The following is a 15,037-nucleotide window of genomic DNA, read 5'->3' as shown; positions in this document are numbered from 1 at the left end:
TGTATGGTACAGTACCTAGTACCTTATAACTTTTCCTAGTCATTGCTTTTTATTCTTTTGATGTTTGTTTTAATGCAATATGTATGTAAATGAGGCATCATGAAAGAGCATCAGTTCTCAATATTAGATATAGATAGATAGATAGATAGATAGATCCTGACTTTTATTGTATATTTCAATATTTATTGCTTCTCAGATCGACAACTAGAACTACCTCACTTGTTTTGATATCCCCATATGATAAAGTTCAATAAGAGCAATAGCAAGCGAATATTATCTAATAATGCTTTGATGTTATTTCGCTATATATTCATATTCAAATATTGTTTATATTATTTTTCAATATTTATGTCTATTTTTGTTAGCTTTATGCTGTGTTCTGCACATAGCAGGGTAGGTGGACCTAGTGTTAAGACACTCCGTTTCCATTAAGACTCTTTCCTTCTCCACTTTCCGCCAAATTTTGGAGTGAAGAAATGAAAATATTAAATAATTCATCACCTCGACTGGGAATCGTATCCCCAATTTATAGCGTTAATGAAATAACTACTCTGTACATATATATTTTTATTGAATAAAAAAAACAAATTTGTACCCTTTTTAATTAAGACAGAAGTATAGTTTCATACATAAAGTAATAAATATCTCGATCCTATGATTTATTTTTTCAGAAAAAAATATTCTTTTTACCTGAAAAACGATAGGTACAGTAGAATCAGTATAGTGAAGATTAATGATATGCAATTTGTTTGTCTCCAAGGCCTGTGAATGGCGAATTAGAAATGGCAAGTGTGAAAAAGAGATGGCATAGAGTTGACAAAATTATGAAAAATTTATTATATTTTTAGAACACTTTTACAAACTAGGTATTGCTCGCGACTTTGTTCGCGGGGACATTGTAAACTTTCTATTAACTAAAATCGTACCTAAGTCGTCTTTGTTACCATAATGGGAGATACTGAATATCATAATTAATGAAAATTAAGTTAGTTTTCAAATTTTATATAATTTAACTGATTTTTCTTTTTATATTATGAAGTTGCTTGTAGTTGTTCTACTCAATAAACTTAGATTTTTCTTGTATATTTTTATTATTATATTTAGCTCTAGTCGCATGCTTGTGTCACGCTACGACGACCTCAAAAGGCATCCTTATTATTTTAAAGAAGAAATAAATATCCTCGCAACCAATCGATTTTGCAGCACTTTGTGCCTCAGCGCCACGACTGGCCTCGCTATATATATATTATAATGTTTGTTTTGAATAGATCTAAAAAAATCGTAGATTATATATTACCGTAATCGTATAACATAGTACATTAATTCAAATTCTACACCTACAGATTAGGGCACGAAATTTTAACCCACGCCCTATAAGATAAGAGGACTCTATATACCACTCAAATTGCATAATTTTAGGATGAGTTTTCTTACAACTTTAATAAAACAATCTTTATACAATTTAATACAAATTCATTAAAAAAGTTTTATTAAATTTTATCTACGTTTTGGTTGATCGGCATTTTGATTTTCTGAAACTTACGAAACTCTTGTTCCGGACACTCGTTTGAACTTTTATGTAACAAGGCTTTAGATGTTGGCCTCTGTCCAAGTTTACTCTGCCTTTTGTTTATCTGACTCCGTCTAACAAGATGCAGCGAAAATAGAACTGATATTTAATTAATGTTATCTTTTTGATGATGATATGTATTTTTTTTGTTATACATTATTCAAATGAAGAAAGAAACGGAATATCTAAAATATATAAAACCTTATATGTATACTTTAGGCCAGTCGTGGTGCAGGAGCTCAAGTAAATGCGACTATTTATGGGTTCGATCCCCACTCGAGGAAACGAAATGTTTATTTAAATTTATTTCTTCTTGTGCCCCTCCGCTACGACGGTAAATTATTCGAACTATGTTTTTTTCTTCAGTGGTACTCTGAATTCCTATGTAGTATGTATATCAATACATATCAATGTAGCGAGGTAAGCAGAGAGAGTCCAGTGTTAAGACACTCCGCTCCCCACTTTCCGCCAAATTCCGAAGGCATAGCGTGTTGAGTGAGAAAATAATTTTTTTAATTCATAATATGGTGACATCTGTCGGATGCGTAACTACCAACTACCATGCCTCGTTTATAAAGCGACATCTAGAACTGTATAAGCAAGCTGGAATGAACTTTAGTTCATATATTAACCGCTAGGTGGCAGCTGTTTCTGCTTCGACTTTAATCAAATATTACTGTCTATAATATTTACATAAAATATCATTTATGTTTGTATTAAAATGCAATATAATTATAATAATAATAATAACTGAAATAAAAATAAATTTTTCACTGATCAGTAAATATTGTTGTTAAGTTTGACATTTGTAACTGACGTCTTGAAAAATCAATACATTTCTGTCTCTGCAGATGGGCCGTGTTTACTTTTTAGCGTAGTTAAATCGTTCTAATTTCTCTTAATGGAAATACACATTTGCCATTTGAAATATTAAATCGTGTTTTATTTAGTTGAAAATAACAGGCTGTACTTACCGGTTCGACCAACCTTCCAACGAAGTACTTCTGAATTCAGCTTTGCATTTCTTGTTATGTACACTATTTAATCTATTTTTAATGTGAGCAGTTAATTTCTTTGGACTACCAGGTAACTTGAGTGTAGTCATGTCTTATTTACATTGCAAAAAATTATATTTTTCCACTTCAACACTTGTGCTAATTATTAGGATTTTTTCAAAGTTCTTTCTATTTTCAGACATGGAAGAATTGGATTATGAAAATTCTGATACTGATGGTGAATTTGCTTTTGAAACTGACCACTTAGCACTAAGAGGGAATAATGATTATTATGATTTAATAAAATACATAGTCAATTTAGAGGCACAAAAGGTAAAAGCATTAAAAGATATAGAATACTTAGCAGAAGCAGAAAAAAAAGCATTAGATGAACCTTTGGAATTTGTTGAGGACTTAAAATGTGGGAAGATAATTTTTCCACCAAGACAGTCAATAGCAGATTTGCCTTCTATTGATTGGAATAAATATGGAATTGATATATCTATGACAAATGAGACTGACATTAAGGAAATAAAAGAATTAGAATCCAGTACAAAAGTGAGAGGTAGAAAATTTACAGATAACAAGCCTGAAACCTTTAATCAATTGTGGTCATGTCAAGAACAAAAAAGATTGGAAGAATTGTTGGAAATATATCCCGAGGAGGCAGTGGAAGCGAGGCGTTACAAGAAAATAGCTGATGCTCTGGGAACACGCACCCCTATTCAAGTCATGAGTAGAGTTCAAAAGTATTTTGCCAAATTAGCAAAAGCAGGCTTACCCATACCTGGAAGAGCACCAAAAAATATTGGAAAAGATAAGTCACGTTCCATATTTTACAAAAAATCTACATTTTTCCCACAGCTTCATGTGCCTGTTAAAATGGAGGATCCATACGACAATAGTGAAACTCGAGAAGGTCCCTCAGAATCGAAGGGTCTTAATAAAAGTTCTCTAGAACTATTGAAAATGGCAAAAGAACAAAGGTTATTAGATGAACATTCCCCTGTATATCAATCAAAGACAATGTGTGTTGGATGTCAAAAAACTGGCTTTTTGGGAGCCAGATGGACTGACAATGCAGGGACAGACTACTGCACAGATTGTGTTGTAAAACTTTTGCCGAATGAAAAGCTAACACCAGTTAGGACTACTACTTTATAAATAACAAATATAATATACAATGTGAATAATTATTATTCAGTGTATCAGTGCATTGTTTAAATTAAAAATGTTGTTTTTAGCAAACAAATATTTATAAAAAAATAAGAATCTGAATCTGATGAAATAAGCTTAATAAACTTTTTTATAACATTCTTATGACTTTTCATTGTTTTTTTTTTATAAATTTATATATACAACCTATGTATGTCAAGTGAAACCAGAATGATACTAAACTAAAATGTAAACAAAATTTTTGTGTATGAGGACAAAGCCTGAAATCATAATGTAAATTACCACTCATGGATCTCGATGAAACATGGATGGTTTTGGAAATGTATGCAGCTAAAGCTATCATTGTTAATTTGACATGCTAATACTAATACATTTTAAGCATGCTAATATTTTTTTATTATTTGTTATAGAGCTTAAAAAATTATATATATTTATTATTTTTATTAAGACAATGTTTTCTTAAGTGTTTTCTGAAAGACTACGATATATCTGCCGCCGTGGCGCAGTAGCACAAGAGTGTGACTAACGCGACAGTTGTGGGTTCGATCCCCACTCGGGAGAATGAATTATTATTTGGACCGTTTATTTTGAGAGTGGTGTAAGTCCATTTTCTTTTGTTTCGAGAAAATTAAAGGTTAGTATGTCGATGATTATGCAATTTCATTTACCGACCGATTTTAAGTTGTTCAAAACATGGGTTTTTTTTGAGAAATTAAACACGGACTAGTTATATATAAAAACATTACATTAAATTAAGCATGAATTACGTGATATCACATTTTTCTCAAAAATGGACTTACACCACTTTCAAAATAAACGGTCCATTTATATTTTCCGCTCTGGTAAAGGCCCACTCTATAAGCAATGCTTTAAAAATTCGGCGGAAAGTAGGGGAGGGAGTGTCTTAACACTAGGTTCCCTCTGCCTACCCTGCAACAATATATCTGCCAATCTTCAGTCTATACCAATCTTAATCTAATCTTTAAGGAAAATTTCGTTTAACGAGTAAATCAACACAGTTGAACGAGTGTTGATTACACTTCACACTCGCGTAAACACTGGAAATGAATGTACCAAATGTAGCGTATTTATTACAGTATCTTATACGTTGTTATATAAGAAACTATATCCAATTTTAATAGAACTCCTTTTTTTAGTACGAATAAAGGTTTACTTAAAAAATTCTAGAAATATTTTTAACTCTATAGAAGTTAACCTTTCTATTATATAAATTAATTTTATCAAATAAATCAATACGTGAAAGGTGAAGGTGTTTTAGATGCGGCCAAAAAGTGCAAAATATTGTGCAATATTATTACAAGCGAACTCAAACGAAGCTTTAGGTTAGTCGCAAACTTTGGCACACTCAAAAGTTTTCACTCAAAAATTTCATCACTATTAATTAAAATTAAAATTTTATATAAAATATCACACACGTTTAACATAGCTGAGATAAATCTGATAACTGATTGAAAAATAAACTTTTATAGAGCGATCGCGCATAGTGGGTATTCGACGCGAGTGATGAAGAACCACTGGCCTGGAACAGTGAACACGGCCACCACTGTTCCCTTTAGATAGATAGGTCTTGCGGCCATACGCATATGTATTTATATAATCGATTTTTTTTAAGATATCGATAATAATCTAGTTTGATTAAAGTGGGGGTTGTTTAGAAATATAGGAAGAAGTGATTTGACACTGTTTTCTCTTTATCAATATTCTAAAGCGATGTATAGATTCATATTTATTAGGTATACCAAATAAGAATGCCGCGGCGCAGGGCGCAAGCGTGTGACTTTAAATGTGACAATTGTAGGTTTGATTTCTATATGGGGGAATGCATTATTATTTGTTAATATTTTCGTGTAGTACAGGGTGAGTCATATTGAACTTTCCGATTTCAATAAGGTGTGTATTAAAAACAAAGCGACATGCAGTAAAAATTATTTTATTGTTTGAAAGCACATAACATGCAGTTTTAATTTAGTTGGTTTTAAAAATGATATCCTGTAAATGTCTACCTCCATTGACCACACACTGCTGAAGCCTTTCCCGGAAGTTGTCCATTACTCGTCGAGTCATATTCAGCGGAATAGCATTGATTTCTTCCGTGATTGCAGCCTTCAGTTCATCGATGGTTCGGGGACGATGCGTGTACACCTTTTCCTTCAGGTAACCCCAGAGAAAGAAATCGCAGGGGGTTAAATCAGGTGATCTCGGCGGCCACCCAACGTCACCTCGCAAAGAAATGAGATGACCGGGAAACATTTGTCGCAGGATTTCCATTGAACGCCTGGATGTATGGGCTGTAGCACCATCTTGTTGGAACCAGATGTTATCGTTGTCATGATTCTGCGTTAATTCCTCCAATTTCGGTTTCAGAAAAGTTTCAAGCATGTCGCAATACCGAGCAGAGGTAATTGTGACGACTTGACCATCTTCTTCAAAAAAATAGGGACCCCACACACCAAACTCTGCAATAGCGCACCACACTGTCACTCGAGGGCTGTGAAGTGGTCGTTCGTGTAGGTTTCGTGGGTTATTCTCAGCCCAGTATCGAAAATTCTGTTTGTTGACTGTTCCGGCGAGGTGAAAATGTGCCTCATCACTGAAGATCAAAACAGCAGTGGGATCTGCTGAATGTCGCGGCATAAATTTGTTCGTGTGTCTAAGTCTCTAACTGTTAATTCTTGCACTACCTGAATCTTGTATGGGTGAAATTTAAGGTCTCTATGCAGTATTCTGCGGACACTACTGAAAGATAATCCTAGTGAAGCGGCATGTTTCCGAACAGAACGCCGAGGGGATTGTTGAATTGAAGCCCGCACTCTATCCACGTTTTCCGCTGACGTTGACGTCCTAATTCGGCCTTGTGGTCTTGTTTTTAATGCTGATGATGTTGCTCTAAAATTTGATACCCAATTTCTGATTGTTGGTCCAGTGGGAATGGGATCACGTCGACGCACGCTGTGTTGTGATCACGGAGCCGCCATTTTTAATAAACTCTTCAACTACGAACGCACGATGTTGTCCCGACCAAGCCATTGCTCACACTAAAACTGCATGTCATGGCGCGTCTAATGACACCATCCCCACCCTTCTACTCCTTCCCTTCTTCGTGCAACGTCCTTCCAAAACCGGAAAGTTCAATATGACTCACCCTGTATATAGTAAGTTCCATTACTCAAAGACGCAATGTTTCGAAATTTCGGGGGAAGTGAAGAATGGAGTGTCTTCTAGGTTCCTTCCACCTACCCTACTATATGTGGGGCGTATCGAAAAGCAAAAAATAACTTACCAAAATAAAAACGTAACGTTATTTTAAAATACTTGGATATAATTAATATAATGATTTTGGTTAAATTGTTTTAAATATTTATGAAAAAAGGGATTTAGCGACTAATAAGCACACAAAGGAAATTCTTGGACAAAACTAAACGATGACCAGCAAAAAGAACGAAGTAAAGCGTATTGCGCTCTCGCGTGGTCGACCCTTGTCACTCAATACAACCCTAAAGAATTAAAAAAATGTACAAATTAACTATACATAAGCAGCTACATATAAGCTACTAGCCTCCAGAATTCGGCAGAAAGTGAGGAACGGAGAGTTTTAACACTAGGATCCCTCTGCCTACCCTGCTGTGAGCGGGATACAGCGTGACGTTAAAAAATAAAAGTAAAATATTTTACATGAAAACAATCGTAGATATTGTTTGCTATTGTACGGTATTTCTTACTGCCTACCTTTTATTTGTTAGTGATATAGCCCCTGCCTATCGGAGCGCGTAAAGCGGTGGTACTAAGCTGTAACTTTATATGAAATGGAATCTAGTATTGTTTGCTATTACAATAAAAAGAAACAATATAATATATGTATGTTGACTGTGGACGACGGTTGTAGAAATAACATTTGTAAATCATTATTTTTTTTAAATAAATAAGAAAATATTCGTATTTTACTGATAAGTACATTAGATTACCTACGCCATGGAACTGGCTGGTAAAGTGTCTGAATATCACTAAGTTTTATTTAAAATTTGAATTCGAAATTAAAATGTCATATCCTAACGTCTTTTCATATAAAAGTATTTTATGACGTTCTTCTAACTAATAATCAAAAGCTGAAAATGAATATTTGTTTTAGCTTTACGCTGTACCTCGCGCATAGCTAGGTAGGCAGAGGGAACCTGGGAAAGTACATGTAAGTAATTCACAAGATTTATATTATTAATAAAGTATTTTAAACAAATATTATATTATAGTGTAGTCTGACTTTTCGCAACTTAAATTATGTTTTTGATGGAATAAATCAATATCAAATATCATTGCTTATTAAATCCCGAATTTCTCTAAAATAATAAGAGCCGGAAATTGAATACATAACAGGAAATTACTTATTGCTTTGAAACGTCGTCGTATAAACAATTGTTGGTGGATTTCATAAAATATTTATTAAACGAATTGAACTTAACATGTGGATATTAATATTTTAATAACTACAATGCTATAAAATACAGTTAATAATTATTTTATATTTTTTATCCTTTCTTTGTGTAAAGTCGGAGGCGGTCGTGGCGCAGGGTACAAACGTATGAATGTCACGCGACGGTTATGGGTTCGATTTCCACTCAAAGGAATTAATTATTACTTATTAATTAATATTTTCATTTCTTCCCTCTTGTACCAAGGTTAAAGCACGGCGTTGAGTTTCTACTGCTACTCAACACGCAATGCTTCGAAAAGTCTACTGAAAGTGGGGAACAGAGTGTCTTAACTCTAGGTTCCCTCTGCCTACCTTTCTATGTGGTGGATGAAATATGTGCGTATTAAAATAAAAAATAACAAAATAAGCCACGAAACGTTTTTTTATCAAAATTATAGCCACATATATACCTAGCTGGAGTAGCGCCAGTATCTGCCCTCGGGGTTTGGCAAATTGTCATTTATTTAGGCTGTTACCTACCAACCACAGTTCAAAACGTTGAACATATTTTTTTTATCTTTTGTCCTTTACGAATTAGTACTAATAAAAAAATATAAAAAGGTAAAGAAATATTATCTTTTTTAATCTGAATGGAATAATTTTATATATTGTTTTGTTTATCGTTTTATGAAAAAAAAACACTATAAATATTTTTGCGTATATTTTTTTCTAGATCAAAGCGGCCAGACTATAATTATGTTACCTAAATGCCAGATTAATTAGAGTTGTGCAAATAAATTAATAATCTAAACATAATTTATATAATATATATATTTGTGAGTATATCTTATTTACATATTTTCAAAAATAAATATAATAATTATTATTATGATCTTTTTATGACATATTTTAGCTTTTTTTTAAAAATCGTGCATTAATTATCTTGTAACTTTTCACACACTGCCAACTAACTTCCTATCCAAAGCCATCTAAAGCATTAATAAATATTTCACGCATTGTCTACTGTGCAAACCTAAACTTACCTAGGGCCGCTTTTGCTGTGGTACACTGAAATAATATTTATTTTATTATTTTTTATTTATAAGATTAAATGTATAATTTCTTAAATATGGCGTTTAGACTTTACAATAATATAACGTTTTAGGGAAATAATTAGTATTAAGTACGATGCAATATAATATACAGAATAAAATTAAACCTGAGAAGCCAGTGATGGCTGTCAACACGACAGGGTGTGAATTCGATTCCCACTCGAGAACATGAAATATTTTTTCCTCATCCTGGCAATGAAGCAAAGTGCAGCATTGAGTTCCGCCACTACACGCAATGCCTCCAGAATTCAGCGGAAAATGAGGAACGGTCATTTTTATCACTAGCTTCCCGCTACCTACCCTGCTGTGTGCGGGATACAGCGTGAAGCTGATTTAATTTTGATTTTGAGATTCGTGTTAATTTATTATTGATTTCCTTCTAATTTACCACCTCATAATGTGAGCGGGCAAAATGTAATTCCATGCATTTAAGTAACTCTTTGTCCATCCTTTGCAGGTGTTCACTTTACACAATCATTTTAATTGAATGTTTTAGTTGAAATATCTTTTTTTCTCCATATATATCTCTCTCCTTATACATATAATAGCCACTGTCCGTACATGCAGATTAGTTGCTCTACGTCGTTTGCTATCGGACTAGGGGCAACTACAATTCAGGTCAAACAAGTTGTGGCAGTGAATAAATACAGTTTGCTTCACATTGTAGAGGAGCCAATTATTCATGGATATTGAACCTGGACTCGCTTATAATGTCAATGATGGCCAATTTACTCTTTATCAATATAGAAATAGAAAAATAAGGCCAAAAAAAACTTATGGAAAACCGAGAGCCCATTTTTAGGGTTCCGTACCTTTTGAGAAAAGAAAGAATCCTTATAAGATCATTTTGTTGTCCATCCGTCCGTCTCTCTATTAGAAAAAGCTCGAGACCTCTAATTTTTGTACGGAACTCTCGGTGAGCGAGCCCGACTCACGCTTCTCTGGTTTTTTTGCCACGATAGTGGTAGATTCGATCACTACTCGATTTTGATCGTAAATGGTAACTTCCCGTAAACCCGTTTCTTCAATGTAAATGGATTTTCATGTTAAGCATATTTTTACATTTATAAACAGCTTTTTAAAATATTTTTGACAATATGGTTTATAAAGCTACCTAAGTACCTGGTGGAAAAGCTTAAACCCGGATTTGCGTCAACCGTCGATGCAAACTAATAGCTTGGGAGCTTTGTTTGATATGCAAAATACGTTAACCCGATAACTTCTATAAAAATTGAGAAAATGTGCTACGAGTAGCTACGATAAATATTGTAGCTACTAATATTATAAATGCAAAAGTTTGTGAGTATGTTTCACGCTGTATCCCGCACACAGCAGGGTAGGCAGAGGGAACCTAATGTTAAGACACTCCGTTCCCCATTTTCTGCCGAATTTTGGAGGCCAAGCAGAGTGAAGAAATGGAAATATAAACGTAAATAAATATTTCACTTCCTCGAGTGTTGTTCCTCTGTTGTTGTATGGATGTTTCTTCACGTAAAAACAACAGAAATCTTTATATAATTTTAACGTTAAATAATGTATAATTTACTTTAGCAAACATGTGATATTATTATGTGTTTTTAATTAATTTACAGGGAACGATGGAACTGACTTTTTGTATTGTATTTACTTAAAAAGCCCATAAATAAGAACATTTAAAAAAAACCGAACGCATTTTGATGAAACTTTACAATATTATAGCTTATACATTTAGGAGCAAAATAAATATGACCATAATATAAGGTTTTTTACGCGTCGTCATCCCTATTTAGATATACGCCCTAAGTTATGCGACAATAAACTGGTAGCTTTACTTAGTAAAGTATTCCGGCGTGTTGTCCTTGGGAAACTCTACCAACTGCAAAATAGGCCGTTTTGTTCTATTTGTTTATAAACTTTCGTACAAACTTTGAACGAGATCAAATAAGATTTAGATTTTCAGTCCAAACTGAAACAAAATAACTTTGCTTTTGTTCTCTCGAAAATGAAAGTAATGTTTGTATTAGAAATTTCAACAAATAGTTGAAGAGTTTTTGAAAATAATTACTATAATAACAATAAACAAGTTAAATTGTGAGAATCGTAAGAAATATTTAAAAGAAGGTAAAAAATAAAAATAACTGAATACATTTTTGTCATATGAATTTTTTTTTATTATCTCTGGAGGGATTGTTGAGAGGCAAAACTCAACATCGCGCTTGCCTCGTTACCAGAGCTAAATGAAAATATTAATATTATTTATAACAAATAAGTAAATTTAAATACTTGTTTAAATATGTAAAGTTAAACGTTTTTCATACTTATGTTCAACACAAAGATGCTAAACACTAAGTTTAAATTTAAGATCGCGATTTATTTAGAAAATTTGTAAGAATGGATAAAAAAGAAACTCTATAGTAATATAATATAGCTATGTCAGAATGACACATAGACTACAATAGATATATTAAAAGCTTTTTTATTTACTTTTAAGGGAAACATACAGTACATTCAATATATTCTAATAACACACTATAAATATTACATATATCAATCAAGTTTAAAGTACTTCCTTATAAATCTAAAGAACAATAATTTATGTACGTATAAAAACAAAAAAAAAATGGAAAACTTCCGTTCAGGACAAAAATATACAAATAAGATAGATGTTAACATTTTGTATAATTTGGCCATAATAAACCATTAGGTTAAAGCGGGCGAAGCCGCACCTAAATCGCTGTTAATTGATATGTGATTAAAAGCAAATTACAAAACAGAAAAATATAAATTTCATACAAATACATTATATTTCTTGTATGCTCTCTTACAATATTTATTTAAATACAGCGAACATCCTTTGTAGGTGCTCTTTGAATATGTGGACGACGTCGTAAAACTGACATAAAGAATATATTGCTATTCAGGAATATTACCAATGTGAAATGGGGTGATATAGACCTACATCATCACAAAACACCATTTTTATTATACGTACTAACGGAAGCACTAAAATTTGAAACATTTTAACTAGCGATGTGAAGGATGAAATTGTTCCAATGTTTCCAATTGTGAAAATAAAATTAATACGGATCAACAAATTAACAATTAAATTGGAATTTTGATTGAACAATGCCAGCTTTTTTTTTCAAATAGTGTGTATTCGTAATATTAATAATCTTTGAGGTCAGTTGTAGCGCAGGGGTAGGGGGTTGTGCCTCGCATGTAGCAGGGAAGGGTTCTCTGCCAATCCTGCTATATGCGTGATACAGCGTGAAGCATTTTAACTATTAAATTATATTTGTAACGAATAATTTAACCTATTATGTCGTAGAGTTTTGGTACAAATCCTACGCGGATGAATATTTATTTTCATAATATACAAGTTGTCATAATTGACAAGAGTTATGTATAGTACGCATTTTCCATATACCTATAGAATTATACAAAGGAATCTTTGCAATGTAATTTTATTTTTTTTAATTTTTTAGCTTTACGATATGGGAGAGGGAACCTGGGAACCTCTTAAAACATTTCTCAAGACTCCGTTCCTATTAAGACACTTCCGTTTCCCACTTTTCTTCGCATTCCGGAGACATCGCGTATAGACTGGTAAAACTCAACGCCGCCCTTTGTATTCGTTACTAAAGCTAGGAAATAAAAGTATTAAAAATTTCATTTCCTCTAGTGGGAATCGAACCCACAACCTGTCACGTTTACAGTCGCCCACGACTGGTGTCCAAAACCCCGGAGCGTTTTACATGACGAAGCTAATTTTATAATCCCTAGTTTTTCTGAGAAACCATACTTAAAACATAGGTATGTTATATATACATTACGTGTTTATACTTAAACTAGCGGCCCGCTCGCGGCTACACCCGCGTGAACTCTTTTATTATAAATTTCTGTCTCCATGACTACGTCCTAGTGACGTCTATGCAAGATTTGAGACTCCTAGCATTTGTAGTAACCAAGTTTCATACAAACTTTCGACCCCAAAAACAACCCCTTAGGAGTCGAATATTGTAAATTCCCGTCTTAGCGAGCACCTACGTCCTATAAATAACTCCTATGCAAAATTTGAGATCCCTAGCACATGTAGTTTCTGAGATTTCGTGATGAGTGAGTGACCTTTCGATTTTATAAATATAGATAAAGAGTCTCAAACGGCCACTTTGAAATGGTAAGGTTAAGTATTGCCATTAGAGTAGACGATATCATTCTATACTCTAGAGTAGCACAATTAAGCTTTTTTATCCTTAATTGGAGGTAGAAAGTTCCTTGTGTAATTATTATATAAATTCTTCAAAGCAAATTTGTAATTAAATATTTTTAAGAATTACTAAAACCCATACTTATATTTTGTTTAAATATGGAGTATAAGATTTCTGGCAAAAAAAATTATAAATATAAAATATTTATTTAGTCTATATTTATTAAATAAGCTTAAGAGCTCTGTGTGCTACAAACAGACAATACAAAAAGATAATTATTTTTTTAAGCAATTACCCTCGCCAACAAATATACTGTTGCAATCAACTTCTTGCTTCAATTATTAAAATATATTACCTTTAGCTACACTGTACCTACAGTCGAGGTTTATTTATTATTTATTGTGGATTCAAATCTCACTCTGCATATATATTTAAATTAAAATATACATTCATTTTCGTTTTTAAGGTTCCGGAAAGGGAAAATACGGAACCCTATAAAGTAACTTTATTGCCCGTCTGTAAAGCCCATTTTTTATCTTGAGATCAAGCTGAAATGAATATCAAATATTCAAATATAAATGATATTAATTATAAAATATATTTTTTTAAGCGTTACTCTGTAGGGTAGGCAGAGGGAACATAGTGTTAAAAACGTCCACAAACCACCACGGTTTCGGCTTTCTGGTCAACATTTTCCACCGCTTTTTGGAGGCATTGCGTGTTGAATGACGGAACTCAACGCCGTGCTTTTGCCACGATACAAAAGCAAAGAAAATTTTAATATTAAATATTTTAATATGAATTATACTCGAATGAAAATCGAACCCACAACCATCGCGTTACAATCACACCCTTATGCCGCTGCACCACGACGTCGTCAGCCACATTTTGTGTCTATTTAATGTCAGTTAAACACTAATTCAAGTTTCTGGGTATGACGGTAGTCTGTATGTATTTCATTACAATCACATTTCCCAATAGCGAATGCAAACGAGCAAACGGTTTGCAAATAAGGCTTGGATTGTCGACCAATTGTATTACACGGCCGTTAGACATTTGTTCACTTTAATGAAGTAATTGCAATATTCTACAAATCTGGCTTTGTGTATTTTATGTTATTTTAATCTCATATAATTCTGATTGAACTAAAATGCTATAATTTTTTAGCTTTAGCTTAAACATTTGGGCCATATTCTGGAACTATGGAAGATGTAGAGGCCGTTGCGGCCCAGTCGCACAAGAGTGCGACTATAAACGTGACGGTTATGGGATCGATTCTCACTCGGGGAAAATTTTTTTTTTTCGTTTCACTATGCTATGGCTATGGTAACAAGGCAAAGCGCGGCGTTTAGTTCCGCCACTCACAATGCCTCCAGCATTCGGCGGAAAGTGGGAAATCAATAGATGAACCTCAGGTGGAGAAACGGTTCATCGTTATTCTGCTCAATTATCTACAATTCTTCTAGAAATTAATATTTTATATCTGGCATATAGACTTTCTCTATAAAATGAGTACCTAAGATAAAAAAACATTTTTTCAATTCAAACCAGTTATACCTTTTTATTACACT

At 33.1% G+C, this 15,037-nt stretch overlaps 1 protein-coding gene across 1 annotated transcript; it reads left to right on the top strand.

Moving 5' to 3' along the window:
- Nucleotides 1-2,372: 2,372 nt before the first annotated feature.
- On the top strand, nucleotides 2,373-3,881 carry Atac1 (Ada2a-containing complex component 1). The gene is made up of 2 exons (XM_085193358.1): nucleotides 2,373-2,656; nucleotides 2,765-3,881. The coding sequence occupies exon 2, from the start codon at nucleotides 2,767-2,769 to the stop codon at nucleotides 3,727-3,729; it is 963 nt and encodes a 320-aa protein (XP_085049484.1). The 5' UTR covers nucleotides 2,373-2,656; nucleotides 2,765-2,766; the 3' UTR covers nucleotides 3,730-3,881.
- Nucleotides 3,882-15,037: the final 11,156 nt, after the last annotated feature.

This window comes from Heliconius melpomene, chromosome 11 (genome assembly GCF_056956725.1).
Source record: "Heliconius melpomene rosina isolate 202511_hmr_F chromosome 11, ASM5695672v1, whole genome shotgun sequence".
Lineage (NCBI taxonomy): Eukaryota > Metazoa > Arthropoda > Insecta > Lepidoptera > Nymphalidae > Heliconius > Heliconius melpomene.
Note: the sequence above shows the minus strand (reverse complement) of the source record. Positions and strands in the feature narration are given on the sequence as shown.

What these genes read in the sequence shown, in the direction of transcription:
- Atac1 (XM_085193358.1), top strand. Translation starts at nt 2,767, where the DNA reads ATGGAAGAATTGGATTATGAAAATTCTGATACTGATGGTGAATTTGCT.